This window comes from Apus apus, chromosome 23 (genome assembly GCF_020740795.1).
Source record: "Apus apus isolate bApuApu2 chromosome 23, bApuApu2.pri.cur, whole genome shotgun sequence".
Classification (NCBI taxonomy): Eukaryota; Metazoa; Chordata; class Aves; order Apodiformes; family Apodidae; genus Apus; species Apus apus.
The window spans coordinates 460400-478846 of record NC_067304.1 but is presented as its reverse complement, the minus strand read 5'-3'; the positions used below and the strand labels follow the sequence as shown (position 1 = coordinate 478846).

The following is an 18447-nucleotide window of genomic DNA, read 5'->3' as shown; positions in this document are numbered from 1 at the left end:
GAGACCCATTTAACATGGAGATGTCTCTTGGTTCGTGCAGGGAGCTCTCTGTGGCTCCCAGCCCAAGGGACAACTCCGTAGGACAAGCAGCAGAGCTGGAGCTACTTGTGATGAGGGCAGAGGTGGAGCAGTGCTGGACAGAGCAGTAGCCTCAGTGCTGCAAAGCTCTGCAGACCCCTCTTCACAGCTCACAGGGTTTTAATCACCTCCCTCCAGACATCACAGAGTCACAGCCACAGATTGGTGGGGGTTGGAAGGGACCTCTGAAGATCATTTAGTTTAACCCCAACATGGTCAAGAGCTGTAGTGACTTTTCAGTCCCAGGCAGCTGGCTCCAAACATAGCCCCAGGCTGTGCACTGAGGGCAGAGCTCTGTGCAGGACACACCTCAGGACAAGGGCTCTTTGGTTCCTCTCCCAGGAAACACAGCCTGTACTGCACTTTTGTCTCAGCTCTCATGCTCTCCAGTGAAAATTGTCCTTTCCTGTCATATTTCTTTCTCAGCTGACCCAGTACAGCTCTGGCCATCCAATGGCTGGCACAAGACAAAGCAATTTGCAACTCAGGTGAGCAGGGAAGCTCTTACCCAGCTGTGGCAGCTTCAACCTGCCTTTGCAAAGCCCTTCCTGAAGCAGTTGGGGTGCTTGGTTTTAACAGCCCAGTAACTGCATCTCAGGACAACCCAGGAACACCAGAAAACCTGCAACACAATCTATGTGCCACCCATGGACACAAAACCCCTCTCAGCATGACGAGCACAAAACCAACATCCCCAGCACTGCCTAGGAGCTACCAGTTTTCCTCAAAGCTTGTGGTGCACTGGGCAGTGTCCATCCCTTACTGGAAAGGTTGAGGTCCACACCAGCTCATCTGCTGCCCAGCTGAAGGTGGTGGCTGCAGCACTTTCCGAGCACATAGCAGGGCCAACTTGTCTCCCTGAGAGAGGTGTTTCCTCTCCTGGTCAAACTCTGAGATCCTTCCACAGAGTTCTCTGCTCAACCTGGAAACATCCTCGGTCACCACTAGTCACAGCACCACTGAGACCATTTCTGGATCTCACCAGTCCCTGCGGTATCTTTGGAGTATTAATGCCAGAAAGGCTGGAAAATATTCAGACAATTAAGAATTTTTACATTTAAAAAATCCAAACCAAACCAAAAGAACAAACCCTACCAAAGGTCCCTCAACTCTTATGAGACTTTAATATTAATTTTAAAGAGGCAACTTGGACACTGCTGGTGGCCAGCTCAACTCAAATCCCCCCAAGCCGTGAGTTATCACAGCTATTGAAATATTTGACAGAAGGATCCCAGAGCAGATTGCACTAATTGCTCAGTCTAAATACTCCATTATGTTCTCAATCAGAATCTACCCAGCAAATCAGCTCCTTTGATCCAGTGTGATCAAGAAGCAAAGCATGCAGAACATGGCAATATAAACAGGGTTTGCAGAGGGGCATGGGGAGGAGGGGGAGCTGGTGGGGCTTGGCAGGTCCTGCCAAAAGCTGCTCTTTTTTTTGGTTGTTGTTTTGGTTTGTTTCTAATTTCCAGAGGAAATTTAATTTTAGGAAAATGTGGCACAAACTTCCGAGCTGGAGGAAAGCTGCAGCTGACGAGGGGTCTGGAGAAAGCCTGGCAAAAAGGAGCAGCAAGGGCTGTACTTACAGATAAGCTGTTAGAGGGCTCAGGTTGGTGGGGACCTCAGAAAGCCCCAGCTCAGAGCAATCCACCGAGAGCATGATGCCATCCTCCTCGCAGTGGCACTGGGCTGGGCAGGAGGGCACAGGGCCCTGCTCGGCAGGCACCCCGTGGATGTGGGCAGAGGAGGCCAGCAGAACACCCCAGAAGAAGAGCTTGTCCATCTTCGCCCCGGCTGCAGCTGCCAGGACACGGCTCCGCGCCGGCTGCCCCCGGGCCTGGGGCTGCGCTGGATGGAGGGGAGAGATCCCGCAGGTCCCGGTGCGGGGAGGATGCAGCCAGGGAAGGGAAGGCATTGTTGAATGATCTTGGTTATTGGGTTTCAAGGGCTGGGCAGGGGCGTGAGACACTCCAATGGGAGGAGTTAAACTTTCTACTCTTTCCCTCTCTCTCTCTCTCAGAGCTGGCAGGAATTTCATTCAAAGGGAAGAAAGGGGGGGGGGGAAGAAAAAAAAAAAAAGAAAAAAAAAAAAGAAACCTTAACAAATAAAGACCTGTTCATAGCTCCAGGACCTGGGCTTGTTTTGTAACAATGTTTTTGTGAGATAGCAGGGCAGGGGAAGGCAAAGCTGGCTCCAGCAGGGCAGGAGTATAAATAGGGAGGCAGGAGTACCAAACCCACACTTCAAGGGCTCCAGACTTTGGGACGCTGAAATACAACCCAGATAAAGGACTCTGTGTCTGCGCTGGCTTCTGAACCCAGCTGCAACTGGAAAGTCAGGGTGCAGCAGGAGCTCGGAGCTCGGAGCAGCTCTGAGCCGGGAGCTGCCGAGCCCTGCGCTGCCGGCTGCGCTGCCCCCGCCCTCCCGCCCCGCCAGCTCCAGCGCTGTCCCAGCCATGGGGCAGGGTCTGGCAGGAGGGGCAGGGGCTGGAGCAATGGTGCCATGGTGCTGAGCTCATGGGGGACCTCTCCAGAGAGCTCTCCAGGACAGGGGGACCAGCTGCCCTTGCTGTGGCTGTGCCCAGATCAAGGTCAGTGCACCCGTGAGCTGCCTTTGCAGGAGCTCCCTAGCACTGGTGCCAGCAGCAGGCAGCTGGTTTGCTCCAAGAGCTTTTCCTATCCTTGGACAAAGTGGTCAGAGCATAAGAACAGCCCCTTGAGTGGGGGCTTGAAGCCATGTCATCTGGAACTCCATCATGCAGAAGGTCTGGCTCAGCTGGGGGTCCTGCCTGTGCCAGCCCAGCCCAGGGCCTTGGGCTGTCCCCATGGGGATGTGCATCACAGCTGGACTTCTTACTGCTACCAAGCTCTGGGGCAGCAGGACCACCTGCCTAGAAAAGGGTGATGGATCTGCAACGAGAGAAGGCTGCAATGGCCATCTCTGCATGGCTGCTCTGCTCCTTCCTGCCTGCAGCCACAGGTCAGGGGCACAGTGATGCTCCTGGCTGGGGTGGTCACTATCTTCCCATAGTGTGGGTTCAGTGACAGGGGCTGAGCTTGGCCCAAAGCTGGTGCCACCCTCTGCAGGACCACATGTTGGCTGTAATGGGGACAGCAGCTCCACACAAGTGTCTCACACCAAAGAAGAGCAGCTGACCATGGGGCTTTAGGTGCTTCTGGACTCCCATCACAGCTGCTGTTCTCCTCCCTCTGCCTTCTCTCCAACCATGGCTGGGGAAGTTAATGGGGCTGAGAAAGAAGTGCCCAGGTTTGGGAGGCTTTAAAGTGCAGCCACTAAGTCACCCCTCTGGCTGTGGCCATGCCACAGCACAATGCCACAGCCTGAAGGTGTGAGAGATGTGGGAGATGGTTTCCATGGCTTCCTCTAAATGTGCTTTTCCTTCTGGCAAAAGAGTTTCCTAGTTGATAGCCCCATAATGTCAGGATAAAAGAAGTAGAAGAGTTGTTTGGAAGGGGAGTCTGCAAGGTGGGAGACTGAAAATCTCCAGCTCACTCCTGGGCTGGGATGCCTTCAGGCCTTTGAGTCTGAGCAGGTTTCTCCTCTGAAAAAATGGCTCAAGATGGAACTCAGGGTTCAAGGCTGATGCACAGACTCTGGCTGAAGGCTCCTGGCTTGAGTGATGCAGGATCTGGAACTATTTCAAAGTGTGTTTGGATGCTGCAGCTCCGGGACTGAAACCCTAGCACCTCTGAAGTCAGTGGAAACTTTTGTCACCAAGTGCAGAGGGTTTTGTTCTAGGAGCAGGAACTGATTTAATTGGAATTAAGCCCCTTCCATCATGAGCTGTTCTGGGGATGTCATTAATTAAATGTTTGCAATCTGTTTTGACAGCTCCAAATATAAAACACTGCTTGGTAGGGAGATGGAAAACCCTCCTTGGAGTGATTGGCACTACTTGGGTTCCTGGACAAGCTTCCCCCAGCACTTCCATCCCCCCAGTTCTGACATGGGGCTTTGATGTGGCCTGAAAAGGCCTGAATTTAGTGTCAGCCTGGAGAAAGTGTCAGGCCTATCACTTGCCTGCTGGCTGCAACAGCAGCTTCTAGCTACTATGTCCCTGTGCCTCTCTCCCCAGCCTGAGCAGTCAGACACCAACTGCCCTGCCAGCTCCTGACAGTTTCTTGTTAAGTGACTCCTCCTTGGGGATCCAGAGCTCAGATGAGCACACTATTAATAGAGCTCTTAAAAAAAATGACACTGAAGTGGTTCCTATTGAAAACTGCAGCAATGGAGCCACTTCCCCAGGAAGGCATTGACTGCAATGACATTTTTCACATTGTTTTTTTGGAGCAACACAGCCCAGATTGGAGGGTTTTGTTCCATGTGTCTCACTTTGCTTTGACTTTTCTGTTTGCTTTCTGTTCCAGCTTGGCTGCTGTGTTTAGTTTCCATGTTTCATTTCTTTGAGATATGATAATAGACCTCAATATTAAAAGTGATCACTCATTCCAGTGAGTCTCCCAGCTCCTGGCAAAGCTGAGGATCTGGACATCCGGTGGTTTGGACCAGAGAGCTTTGGTGCTTCCACAGTAAACCTGGAATTTCTGAGTAAGTTCCTCTGGGGTGCAAGTGTCACTTTTCAGCCAGCTCTTACTGAAATTGCAGTCTGCTGCGCTGTGCCCTTAGTTTAAGGCACTGGAAGCTCCAGATCTAACTGGATCCATGAAGCCGGGATGTGTTTGTGTGTTGGCCTCTCGCGGTGGCTGCGATGTGGGGAGGAGCAGAGCCCTGCTCCACAGCCAGCTGGGCAGCTGGAGCTCCAAGAGTGGCTTTCAAGGGCTGGAGCTGACATTCTGGGATCAAACACCAGAGATTGTGGAGTGTGGCACCTGAGCAAATGGTACCTCTGGGGGGCAGGTGACATCCCAGGTGAGACCCCCACTGCAGGGCTGGGTCCAGTTCTGGGGCTCCCAACACAGGAAGTACATGGAGCTGTTGGAGCGAGTCCAGAGGAGGCCATGGAGATGATCCAAGGCTGGAGCAGCTCTGCTCTGGAGACAGGCTGGGAGAGTTGGGGTGTTCAGCCTGGAGAAGAGAAGGCTCCAGGGAGACCTTAGAGCACCTTCCAGTGCCTGAAGGGGCTCCAGAAAAGCTGGGGAGGGGCTTGGGACAAGGGCAGGGAGGGATGGAACAACAGGGAGTGGATTAAACCTGGAGGAGGGAAGATTGAAACTAGACATTAGGATGAAAATATTCATTGTGAGGGTGGTGAGACACTGGCCCGGGCTGCCCAGAGAGGTGGTAGAAGCCCGATCCCTGGAGTGCTCAAAGGCAGGTTGGACGGGGCTCTGAGCAACCTTATCTGGTTGAAGATATTCCTGCTCACTGCAGAGGGGTGTGGAATTAATGGCCTTTAGAGGCCCTTCCAACCTCAACCATTCACTGAGTCTTCAATTCCAACACGGTGCAGAGCCTGAGCCCCATTCAGGGCTGTTTCCCCCCCTGCACAAGTGACCATTGCTGCAACTCTGCTTCTGGTTGGATGCCAACATGCCCAGAGCTCGCCAGAAGCACATGTGAGTACTTTCAACATGAAAAAAAGGTCTGCAAAGCCCAGAAGATATTTTTATGTGCACAAAAGGATTTATGGTGTTGTCCTGGGAGGAGTCTGGCATGGGCCCATATGCTCACATGAAGCCTGGTAGCTTTATGGCTCCCATGTAACCATTAACACTTAAACTGTGCTTGTGCTGAGCTGTAGGTGTCACAGCAAGGACATGTCTGCTCCCAGGGACCCCCAGCCCAGCAGACAGAACTGCTGGGGTCAAGCTGCTGCTCATGAGGTGTGTTGTGGCAGCAACCACCTGCCATGTTGTTCTGGGGCACCACAGGAGGACTCAGAGGTGCATGTTGGGGCCTGACATAAAGCAAACAAGCTACAAAATCAAATCTGGTCCAAAGGACAATGTGTTCCTTGTCTGTCCAGAGTTTTGAGTTGAAGGTGGTGAAGTTTTCACCTGCCCAGCAACACAGAATCTCACCAGTGTTGGGGGCTTTATCCCAAGAGCCTCCAAGAAGGAGCAGTCTCACTGTGTGATCTGCTGCCCTATGCACGTAGGCCCGTCCTTCTCAGGCCTCCATCATGAACAACCCTGATGTCCTTTCACCCTCCAGGTCCAGCCAGCCTCACATTAAATTCCTGGCCTACAAAACAGGTGACTTTCTGCCACAGCCTGCAAGTCCACTCTAGCAAACCCCTATAAGGACAGTGAAGGTGCTGATACTGCCACACCTGAGGCCCAACTCCATTGACTTGTCAGAGCCTTCGACCTCAGCACAGCTGCCCTGCAGACCACCTGAAGGCAGAGGACCCTCCACAGGGAGCTGCTGGTGTAGGAAAGGGCCAGTGCTCATGCCCTCAAACAGGGGAGCAACAAACCAGACCTGGATCCAGCTCCAGCACCTTTCTGCTGGTGCTGTTGGACACAGGCTGTGGCTCTCCTGTGCTCTGCATGGCCCAGAACCCCAGGGGCATGGCTACATCTCCAAGGTGTGTATAGATGCAAGCTTCACTTGGTGCACAACAGGCTGCTGTTCCAGGTGTGCAGTCTCCATGGAACACCAAAAGCATGTCCCAGCAGGTGTCAAACATCTAATGCTCTCAGTCTCAGAGGATTCAGGAATGTCTGTCACCTGCCAAGAGGGGCAGTGACAGTGAAAATGCCAAGGAGGAGCTGCTGCCACGAGGAGGAGCTGGGTGAAGGGCACAGAAGCAGGATTGCCAGGGGTTTGCTCCCTAGAGCCTGGCAGCCAGTGTGTGGAGCTCCCTGCCCGGGGTGGGTGGTCACTGTCCCTTTGGCTGAGCATCACCCCGTGGTGGCCTGGGAGAGACAAGCTCTCCCTTGCTCTGCCAAGCACAGATACCAGGATGTCCCAACAGCCCAACCAGGGCTGCATCCTTAGAAAGGAGTAGCTGCCAAGGGTAAGGAGGGGCAGGAACTCCCCGTCCTCCCTTGTCTGGTTTTCTGCAATCAGAACTACCCTGTGGCTTCCAGAGCCATAATGCCTGGGGCTTTGCTCAAAACCACATGCCCCATGGAGAGGGTCTGGGCCTGGCTCCACAGCTTGTGCCACAAGAGGGAGGACTCAGAATGGGACAGCATTCCCAGGGACTGCTTGTGGGCTCTTGCCTTTGGTGGAGAAGAGCAGGACACCATCCACATGAGACAACCTGGCCACCCCCAGCTCACCCTTAGCTGATGGCAGGGGTGAGTTCTGCTGTCACCTGCCCCACACCAGCTCTCATCCCATCAGGGGTCAATTCAGCCCAGCACTGCTCACCTGCCTTGCTGGATGGGCTGCTGCACCAGGATCATTCTGCAGCCCCTCAGGAAGTGCCCATGGTCTCCTGTGTCTCCTGAGAGGTGGCAGCGCCAGCCCAGCAGCTCCAGTGCCCAGAGCCAGGGCTCGTGGCATAAGGGGCTCTGGCTCCAAGTTGTAAGGAATCAAGTGAAAGCTACCATGGGAGAGGACCACTGCTGTCTGCAGAGCTTCCAGAAATCTAGGAGCAAGCGATCCCACTGCCCTCACATCTGGCCAGCACAGTGCTCCCAGCAGAGCCAGCAGCCAGGACAACCTGCAGACATCTGCAGCTAAGCCTTGGCTGCTCTGGTGGGTGTGAAGGGAACAATCAATGGGACAAGTCCAGGACAGGGATGTTTCCCCCAGTGAGGTCAGTGTGGCTGGTCTGTGGCACAGGCTGCTGCTCCATGGGTCATGGCAGCTTGGGGACTGTGATGAATTTATGACCTCCCACCCAGCGCTGAAGCCGAGTCTGGAGCCACAGATGCTTCCAGAGGGTGTCGTGGAAGCTGTGGTTTGGATGAATAATTTTCCAGCCCTGCAGCTCAGAGCCATGAAACCCAGAGGAGGACAGAGAGACAACAAAACAGTAAAACAAACCAAGGCTCAGGCTGCCCAGTGAGCTCTGGACTGTGCCATGTTGTTCTTCATATGCAGCCTGCTCCAGTCTGGCAGCATCCAGCCACCACCCTCCTCCACCAGCCCCTGTGCAGAGGACAAGACCCTGGAGATGAGCAGGACCATGCCCATTTGGACCCCCCTTCCCACCCTTCCCCCCTTCTCATGGCTGCCAGAGCAGGGGCAGGCTGGGTCAGCATTGCCAAGGGACAGGAGACCAGGAGCACAGGAGAGCAGGAGGACCCAACCCTTGGATCTCCTGGGGACCCACAGCCAGGGAAGCTGCTTGTGACTGCTGGGGCACCACAGCTCCTCCATCCCACAGCTTTTCCATGGTGCTGGTGCTGAACCTCTGCCCTAGGCTCTCCCCTGTCCCCTCCACAGCACAGAGTCCAGTAGCTGCCACGTCTTTACACAACACAGTAATGGAGCATTGCTCCCACCCAGGAGCCCACAGCACCCTGCCAATCCCAAGCTGGACACTTCTATGATATGATGTGCCTGGCACCAGGCTGTGCCTGTAACCACGGTGTGGGGATGCCCACTGCTCACTGTCTCTTCCACCTGAGCTGTACCAGCACCAGGAGCAGCAGAATTGTTAATCTCCCTCAGGACCTCCAGCATCATCTCTCATCCAGGCAGATTCCCTGAACTGGAAAGGGAATTCCTCCTGGGAGAGCCCAGCAGGGCTAGAACTGAGGTTCCCTCTCCAAACCCCTGCTCTTGCATATGCCAGCCTTGCCATGGTTTTGGTTTCCTGACCCAGCAGACAGTCCAAAAAGGAAGGTCTTCAAGCATGTAGGACACTGAACCAGGGTTCTGGTCCACCTAACATCTCTTCTATCTAGCTGCACACTTCTGTTCCTCTTCATGCAGGGCATGGAGCTACCAGGCTGTCCCATGGCTTTTTGCAAGCATCAACTCCCAGAGTGGAGCAGAGGGGGAGAATCCCCTCTCTCAACCTGCTGGTCACACTGCTGGGGATGCAGCCCAGGACATGGTTGGATCTTGGTTGCTGGGAGCAGAGTGGGGGATGCAGGGAAGGAGGGGATGACAGAGGGGCCTGGGCAGCAGAGAAAAGGTGCTCACCATCAAACCCAATTGCAACTGAGGCATCATCCCAGTGCTGGGATGGCTGATGTTACCCAAGCTTAGGTGCCCTGGGTGTCCCACTCTGGGGGGCAGACAGCAGGATCCTTGTTTTGGAAGAGGGAGAAGCTGTTTGGGGAAACACAGGGCCAGTGGGAGGGTGGCCAGCTCAGTCCCCCAGCTGGGACTGTTTCCTCCTTGCAGTAGGTCTTGGGACCTCCTGGTGGTGGGTGTTGTGTCTCCTCACCACACTCCAAGCCAAGGCCTTGGTGGGTAGGACTGTGGGTGCAAATTGGGACAGGAGGCTGCTCTGCCACTGCACATAACCAGGTGCTACTGCAGGGCTGAAGGAGGGTTCCCAGGTACTGCTCTTTCTACCCCAGGAACAAGCTTGTGAAAACATCTGCTTTTTTTTTTTTTTTTTTAACTCCTCCTTCTGCCCTGCACTTGAAGCTCAATGAACCAAGCTGCTACTTGCCCTTTCAGCTTGTGCATGGCCACCTCTGCTTGCAGGGCAGTGGTGTCTCCATGTGACTGCAAGGACAACATGATTTCCAGAGCAGTCAGCACCAGGCCTGCCACCTCTTACCAGCATGTCAGGACAGGTGGCTTTTCCCTGGCCCTTGGCTCTTAGGAGCCAGCAGGTTCATAACTCCAAGCCCAGGCTTCCTATCAGCAAATCATCCACTAACAGACTGGTTTGGTTGGGAAGGGACCAGGAGCAGATGAAGGTGAACAGAAGCTGCTGTATATCACGGGCTGCAGAGTGCCCAAGGGCATCCCATGGGTGCCTGTGGCTAGGACACAGCTGCCCCTTAGGGAACAGCTGCCTTGGCATTGCTGAGCCCCACAAAGGCCACCCCACCCTTCCAGACACACTCTTTCCTAGGGCTGTTTATTGCTTGTACCTGACTGATCCACCAGCCAAACAAGCTCTGCCCACAGTCTGAGACCCCCTGGGCACACGGAGCTGGCAGTGCCCAGGGCTGTCCCTCCTGTGCCATGGGGCAAGGGCAGAGCCCTCAAAGCCAGCACTGTGTCCCACAGCAGGGTTAAAACTTCCAGGCATCAGGAATCCCAGGAGAAAGCCAAAGCAGGGTAGCATCCTGCCCAGCCCTGCAGGTCTGCAGCACTGCCCTGCTCTTCAGGAGCCCCCACAGGGCTGCTGAGGCCAGGTGGGACACCTTGGTGGCAGTGATGGGGCAGGTCCCCTCTGGCTGCAGGGCTCACACTGTGCCAGGAGCTTCATGGTGCTCTCAGCCCAGCTTCTGCCTTCAAACAGGTCCTGGCAGAGGTGAAGAGCAGGATGGTGCCGGGGAGTGCTGGGCAGTGTCAGGGCTGCTTCTGAGCCACCACGTCCCGGATGCAGCTGTAGAGGAACATGTACTCATCCTGCAAGAGGCCAAGGGGAGGCTGGAGTCAGGTTTCTAACAGACACTTCCTGCTCGCAGGACTAACCCTGCAATTTGCTTTCAGTGGTCCTAATTAAGAGTATCTGATGGCAGAGCAGCATTTGCTGTCCCAAGAGGTCCATGTTTGTCCTGTGTCACCAGTGGCCCAGAAAGGAAGAATAAGGCCTGGAGCTGTAGTTACATTTGTTTTCTCCTGCTTAATCACAGAATCATGGAATGGTTTGGGTTGGAAGGGACCTTAAAGATCATCCAGTCCCAACCCCCTGCATGGGCAGGGACACCTCCCACTAGACCAGGTTGCTCCAAGCCCCATCCAACCTGCCCTTGGACAATTCCAGGGATGGGGCAGCCACAGCTTCTCTGGGCAAGAGAAGATCCTAAGATCTAATTTAAATCTCCCCTCTTTCAACTTAGAACCATTCCTCCTTGTCCTGTCACTCCATGCCCTTGTGAAAAAAAAAAAAAAAAGTCCCTTTCCACCTCCTGTAGCCTCTCCAGGTATCTTACCCCCATGATGGGGATGGGAGGAACATCCACAACTGAGATGGAGAGAGACAGCTTCATCTGACTTCCTCCAGGGGGTCATGCTGTGGTGTTTACATCCAAAACAAGACCAAAGGGCAACCCCTTGTCCTGCTGTCAGTGACCTGAGGCCAGGATGGAGACCTGTGGAGCAGGAGTTTCCCTTGGTGGAAGCCTCAGTGTACCTGAGTCAAGTGCTGACAGTGGATCAGGGTAGATCTTTGCCAGCTCTCAGAGGCAGACAAAAAGATCGGGGTGGTATTAGTCCAATTGCATAGCTTCTCTCTATTGAAGATCACCTAATGATGCATCAGTACCAAATGTGGGTCCAGAGATCTCAAATCCACTGTGTATTTGATATGAGGTTCTGCTCAATGCCAGGCTGCTTCTAAAGGAGCTGGGCTACAAACCACCCAGGGCTGGTCCCTGCCCCAGCAGGGCCCTGGGAAAGGCAACAAGTGAGAAAGGTAAGTGAGGTTGTACTCCAGGCACAAGGCTGGAGGGCAGGGCCAGCCTGCAAGTGATGTTGGTCAAAATCACATGGTAGCCAGGAAGGGAGGATTAGGGACCTGAGAGAGGGGCCTCCAAGCAGCTCACTAATGCACTGGCTAAGCTGCAAGTCACGAGGAGCCTCCTCCCCTGCCCGTGGTGGGTTTAGCCCCACCAAGGGCTGGGAAAGCCACAGATCACACGATGGCTGGAGTTCCAGCCTGGCCTGGGTGTGAAATCCACAGTGACAGCCCAGGGTTAATTCCAGACCAGGCACACTCAACCCTTGGCCAGATGCAAGAGCACATCCCCAGGGACATGATCAGCACTGGAGCTGGAGGTGCTCAAATACCCAGTGGTTATCCACAGATGGTCCCTCAAAAGCTTATATTCCCCTTGTTTGGCTATTAACTCCCCCCCAAAATATCAGCTGAAGCCCCCATCATGACACCAGTGTGCCCCTGCCAGAGATAAAGGGGTCCTGGCAAGTCCCCTCGGGGCTGGAGGGTGGCAGTGGCCACGGGAGGATCAGAGCCACCACTGCTGGTGGCAAGGTGGGGAGGCAGCTGCCCCTGCAGGGCACTGGCTTTCGACTGGTGCTTGCTGGGCCTTTCAGGACACGTTGTGTCTCTGCTCAGCAGGACCACTGGTGAAACACAAAGGAGCTCTGAGGCAGGGACAGCAGAGGCCTTGCCCTCCTCCAGCTCTCCCCACGTGCGTGGTTCACATTAGTTAAGAATGTGATGAGCTGCCTGCGGGCAGCTCTGCAGCTGGGGAGCCCCAGAAGGATCTGCCCCAGTTCTGCTGCCCCCTGTGGGGAGGGTTTCCAGGGATGCTCCATCAAATCATTCCGTGGTGGCAGCAAATCAGAGCATGGTCCCGAGGGCACCTGAGCCAGTGGTGCTGCCGGCCGGCGAGGCCGGGCTGGGCGGGCAGGGCCCAGCAGTGGCACTGGCACCAGCCCACAGGGCTGCCAGGCAGCACAAACGTGGCAGCAAGTCCCAGTGACGCCCTTGCAGGCAGCCCCAGCTCCAGCAGCAGGCAGGGGCTGGGATGGGGCAGGGAAAGGCCCCAGATGAGGGGACACGGGGCAGACCCTGGGTCCAGAGGCAGGTTTGACAGGTAGAGCTTCATGCTCTAACAGTGGCCTCACCTGATTCTGATCTCACCTGCAACTGAACCTGGTTCACTCCCAGAGCTGAGGAGGCAGAAAACTCTTTCCCAGGAGAAGGCAGTGCCCTCAGCCTGGGGTTTCTGCAGAACCCAGGGTGGGGACAAGGGTGGAATGAATCCCTGCTGAGGCTGGATGGGCTGCAAGGTGGCAGGCAGCACTGGGGAGGGGACAGCTTGCTCCAGGCAGCTCAGCGTGGGCCTTCTGCTCTGCCCAGCCCACCACCCTTCCTCCTTCCCACCTACCAGAGTCGGGGTCATCAGACAGCAGCTTCTTGCCAGCTGGAGGGTCACCCTGTAGACATCCACAATTCTTTCAGCTTTGATCTGGTGCAACAGGCAGTCCAGGGAGATCAGGGTCCTCATTTGGCTCATGCCACCACTGCAAGGGACAAGGGAGGGTCACTGATGTCAGGCCAGGCTGAGGCAAACCTCTTTGGAAATGGGCACCAGCTCAAGAAGTCAGAAGCCTCATGAGAAAACATACAGCAACTGAGTATGTTGGGGACAGAGAACTGTGAGCACTGGTCTGGGCAGCAGGGAGGCCTCTGGCTGGGACCCTGAATTCTCCATGGAAGGACCTTGGAGATCCAGCCTACCCTGCCCCACTGAGCTGTGCAGCCCTCACCCAAGCCAGCTCTGCTCCTGTGCTGGCTCCTGTGGGACCATGAGCTCCTCCTGGCTGTGAGCAGATGAAGACATGGGGGCTGCTCCCTGGCAGTCAGCCCAGGGGTGTCTGGGCACCTCAGCCAACTCCACCTGTGCTTGCCCCTGGCCCAACCCTTTCCGCCCACCCCTCTCCATGCACTCAGCAGGGCATGGCTTCATCTGACCTCCCCATCTCAGAGATTCCCTGGCTCTCTTGGACAGGCTCTCAACATGTCCCAAGCCCTTGGGGTCTTGGATAGAGGGCTCAGGCCATGGCAAGGGGCTTCCCAACCTGGTGGGTCCAGCTCTGGGAGGCTGCCCACAGGTGGGGCAGTACCTGCAGTGCAGCAGGAGAGGACTGGCCCTCTTGCGGTGGGGCTGGCCCCGTCTGACAGCAGTGAGGAGCTCCACCAGGCTCTGCACATCTGGCTGCTTCGTGCTGCTCCACAGCGTGTACAGGAACTGTTGTACCTGCCTCTCCTTTGCTTTCTTCTCCTGGTGAGACAGAAAGAGCAGACATGGCTGTTGGGAAGGGATGGGGGCGTTTGGATGCAGAGGGGTCCCAGCTCTCCAGCCCTTGGGTTGTCAGATGTTTGCCTGAGCTGCTGGAATGCTGCCCAGATGGGTGGGCCCTGCCCACCACCCCACACGAGGTACGGAGACTCTGGCACCTTCTCTGCACCCCAACCTACCCCTTGAGAGGGAGACTGAGAACTGTGTGGGCCTTTTCTATCAGCAAGGGGTGGGAGAAGCCTCCAAGGCTTCTCTCGTGCATCTCCTGTGTCCACTCAACAGATGTTCTGGATGCTGCAATCTAGGCCCCCTCCTGCATTTGTGGACTGCTGGCATTGAGCTCTGGCAGCTCAGACAAGGCTCCAGTCCCTGCCCCTCCAGCCCTGTTTGCTAGCAGTGAAGAACATCCCAGCCCAATCCCAACAACACATACGTGCTTCATTTTGAGCTGGATACACCTCCACCCAGAGACAAGCTTCTCTGTGCCACTCTGGATGGTCAGCATCTTTGTGCAGAGAGAGTCTCCTTCCAGGGGCCAGCATGCCTCACTGGGGACCTGTGGGCAACAGCAAGTTTGGCTTCATGTTGAGGACAGGCATCTTTCAGACCAGTCACCATCTCAGGGGGCTGTGATGGGGTTGGACCAAGAGTACCCCCACACCACTCTATGCCATTTCATTCCTAGCTAAAGCCTGGGGGAGTTTTGGAAGCACGACCAGATGGCAACCAGCTTCCCTGCTAACAGAGCTGCCTGGCAGTGGGAATCTGCTCAGCAAACTCTCTCTACCTCAGCTGATCAGAGGCAGGAGCTGCTGTTCTTGGGCGCCACAGAGACACAGCTTGAAGAGCACCAGCTGAGTCCAAGGCCACAGACTGCATGGTGGGCAGACAGAACCTGTCTCCCATGACAAGCTGTGGGAGCACTTTGACACAAGAAGGCTCAGCTTTAGCAAGGCCCCAGGAGGCAGGGAACAGACTTTGAGCTTTGGAGTTCCTCTAGCTTCCAGCTCCACTGGACAGATCCCCCTCTGCCAAAGCACAGACAGGCACGGCACCTTACCTCCCCCTTCTGCTGCCATGGGAGAAGTGTCAGGATGGTATGAACATCCTGTTCCCACACCAGGGTCCAGAAGTCCTCCATGGTCAACTTGTCAGGCCCTTGGACAGCCAGATACTCCCTGCTGGAGTTGCAGCCCTGGGTGGGGAAGGAGAACATCACTCTCCTGCTGAAGAGGGTGGCCCAGGTACCCCTTCAGCCCAGGCAGCTGCAGGAGAGGCCAGGAAAAGAAGGGAAGCTCAGCAGGTCAGGAGGCAATGAGAGAAGAGAAAGCACTGAGGGAGGGAAGGTAGGACAGCCCAAACTGGGCAGCTGAGAACTCACTGTCCCCACAGTCCCCTGTGTCCACATAGGAGGACAGCAGCAGTGACCATTGGGGCAGTGCAGGGACCAGCAGGAGGGAGTGGGTAAGGAAGGGGCAGCATCACCTGCCCATGGGCCCCAGGCCCAGCAGCGGGCACGACTCACCGGGACACGCCACACTTGCAGGGGACCTGAGTAAGGGGCCTGTTCCAGCAGGGAGAACTTCACTCTGGAGCGATCGTCTGCAAAAGTGATGGCAAAGTGAGGCTGCACCCCAAATCCTGGGGTCAGCTTTGGGCCTCTCACCACAATAAGGACATTGAAGGCCTGGAGCATGTCCAGAGAAGAGCAACAAAGGTGGGGAAGGGTCTGGAGCACAAGTCATATGAAGAGCAGCTGAGGGAGCTGGGGGTGTTCATCCTGGAGCAAAGGAGGCTGGGGGGAGACCTGGCTCTGCAGCTGCCTGAGAGGAGGTTGGAGCTGGGGGGGTCGGTCTCTTCTCCCAAGGAACAAGGGATAGAACAAGAGGAAATGTCCTCAGGTTGTGCCAGGGGAGGTTTAGATTGGGTACTGGGAACAATTTCTTCCTGGAAAGGGTTGTCAGGCCCTGGCCCAGGCTGCCCAGGGCAGGGGTGGAGTTCCCTTCCCTGGAGGGGTTTCAAAGCCCTGTAGATGTGGTGCTGAGGGACCTGGGCTAGTGGTGGCCTTGGCAGTGCTGGGATAATGGTTGGACTTGATGATCTTAAAGGCCTTTTCCAACCAGAATGATTCTGTGATTCTCTGATTCTGAAGATGTGGGAGGTGCAGGATCCAAGTCAATCTTGTGCCCACACAGCTCCTGCAGACCCCTGCTGGACTCCACACAGGCACACAAATCCAACCTCCCATTCACCAGTGCTCTGCAAAGGTGCTCCCCCCTGCAGCTCATGGACATTGGTCCCCAAAAGACAGGTCTCTATCAACCTTCTGCTGAAAGCAGGAGTATTGCAGGTTGCTCAGTATCTCGGCCTATGGAGAGCTGCATATCCCCAAGGATGGAGAGTCTGCAGATGTTCTGGGCCCCTGCTCTACTGTTTGGCCACCTTTATGGGAATTAATTTTTCCTTATACCTAGTTGGATTACCCTCCCAAATCATCCCAATTGCCTCTTGTCCTTCCATGGTGCACATCTGAGAAGACTACATTTTCTCCCAGCAGGCAGTTGAATCATAGAATCATAGAATCATAGGGGTTGGAAGGGACCTCGAAAGATCATCTAGTCCAACACCCCTGCCAGAGCAGGGTCACCTAGAGCACATCACACAGGAACGTGTCCAGGGGGGTTTTGAATGTCTCCAGTGAAGGAGAAGATGGCAAGATCATCTCCCCTTCGTCTTCTCTGAACAAACGCACCTAGTGGGTCCCATGCATCATGTGCTCCACCCCAAAACACCTTGGTAGTCTTCTGGTGGACTCACTGCAGTGTGTCAAAATATGTTTTTCTCTGTGGATCACCAGCCCTGGCCCAGCCTGGCTCCAGGCAGGTCCACGAAGAGGCGGTAAGGGGTCCCAGCACTTACATGGGAGGATGCTGGAAGAGGGCTGTGTCTGCCGGGTGCCTGAAGATGGTGTTGCAGAGCTGGCTTCTTCCTTAACAACCTCCAGGAGGCTCTGCCAGAGTGAAAGAGGATGGAGGAAGCAGTGAGTGAGGAACGGCCAGGAGGAGCTGGGAGGACTGGGGACTCCTGGTGACACCTGGGTTCAGCAGAGGGGTGGTTGTAGCTGTGTATGCAGAGCCTTAGCTGGGGTCCTGGGTGACTACCTTGTGCTGCCAGGAGGCCACTACATCCCTCTCTAGAAGAACGGTGCTGAGGTGGTCCTGACCCTGCGTGGGGTCTGGGGAGCAAGTCATGGACAGACCCTGATCAGTGCAGGATGTGAGAGGGAGCTGTGTGCCAGGACAGACAGGGACATGGGACCCACTCAGGAGACCCTTACTGGGTGTCCCACATCCTGCCCAGGCTCCACAGGTGCCCCCAGAGCATGTAGCCATGGCAGTGCCCCTTGCCCCCTGCCCACCACAGCTCTCACCTCATACTCCCTCAGGAAGCCCAGGTGGGCCTTGGCCGCCTTCTGGGCGTAGTGCTGAGCAAAGCTCTTCAGTGGGATGGGGCAGGACCTGGGGAGAGAACCTGGGGGTGAGGGTGAGCAGGCTCAGCAGCATCCAGGCCCATGCCAACCTGCTCTCCCCTGGACAAAGGCGGGAGGTCTCAGGTGTGGCATAGCCCAGGGTCCGTTCCAAAGATGCAGCAAGGACAAAGTCATCCTGCTTGACATGAGGAAGGAGACAATCGGGCCATAAAGATATGTATGGGACCTCCAGATGTAGCCTCAGAGATAATAAGGTAGGTGGGCAAAGCCCTACCCAGCCTGAGCCTGTTCCCTCCCCTTGGCCCCCATTAGAAGGGACAACCCAAGGCCACCCAGCTGCCATGAGCCTTCCAGCTTGGACCAATCTCTAGGGCACCCCTGTGGGTTGGGGAGCCAGAGCTGATGGAAACACCTTCCCCAGGACAGCTCTGCAGATCTTTGGCATTGGTGTAGCCCAGGAGACTGGCACTGGAATAAAGAAGGATGTGGTCCAAGCCTTCCCAGTGTGCCCAGTGACTCACAGCTGGTTCTGGGCTGGGGTCCCCATGTTGCAAGAACACCCAGCCCTGGACTGTCCCCCTCAAAACACAGAGTGAGATGCCTGGTTGGGCTTCCCTGCCCTTCTGTCATGGAGCCAGGGCTCAAGCTGGGTTGAGGATCCTGGTGGGGCTGTGGGTCAGGGTGTGCAGAGTGGCAGGCCCTTACCTCTCTGCCTCTGATAAACTCAAGAGTGGCTCCTCCAATATCTTGTCCAGGATACAGCTGTGCAGGAAAATGTACTGGGACTGGAAGGCAAAGGCAGACAGAGCTGCAGGGCACTGCATCATGAGGGCAGCATGGGAGGGTGGGAATGGCACTGCCTAGGGGGCAGAGGGTGTCCTACTCTCATGCCCGAAAGACCCTGGGCTCTTCAGTCTCAGAGCCCTTGGATACTCCCCTTGGGTCTGTCTGTCCTGAAGGGGAGGGCTGATACCTTGTCCCAACCCTGAGCACTGGAAATATTACATGGGCTGTGGAGCATCAGAGACCAGAGACGCGGTGTGGGTTAAGAATTGCCTGCAAAGGGTCTGATCCTGTTCCTAGGTGGGGTGCTT

At 55.6% G+C, this 18447-nt stretch overlaps 2 protein-coding genes across 2 annotated transcripts in view; both read right to left on the bottom strand.

Moving 5' to 3' along the window:
- LGR6 (leucine rich repeat containing G protein-coupled receptor 6) overlaps positions 1–1861 on the bottom strand; it is a 139407-nt gene extending 137546 nt beyond the window's left edge. The window contains exon 1 of the mRNA XM_051639319.1: positions 1665–1861. Within this exon, the coding sequence (XP_051495279.1) occupies positions 1665–1861 (197 nt within the window). The remainder of the gene's footprint in view (positions 1–1664) is intronic.
- Positions 1862–10003: 8142 nt separating this feature from the next.
- Positions 10004–18447, bottom strand: part of LOC127393666 (receptor-type tyrosine-protein phosphatase V-like) — a 37996-nt gene continuing 29552 nt past the window's right edge. The window contains exons 31-39 of the mRNA XM_051638973.1: positions 18059–18138; positions 17294–17381; positions 16783–16873; positions 15389–15465; positions 14924–15058; positions 14297–14419; positions 13688–13845; positions 12949–13084; positions 10004–10501 (exon numbers count right to left, since the gene is read on the bottom strand). Of these exons, the coding sequence (XP_051494933.1) occupies positions 10442–10501; positions 12949–13084; positions 13688–13845; positions 14297–14419; positions 14924–15058; positions 15389–15465; positions 16783–16873; positions 17294–17381; positions 18059–18138 (948 nt within the window). The 3' untranslated portion in view covers positions 10004–10441. The remainder of the gene's footprint in view (positions 10502–12948; positions 13085–13687; positions 13846–14296; positions 14420–14923; positions 15059–15388; positions 15466–16782; positions 16874–17293; positions 17382–18058; positions 18139–18447) is intronic.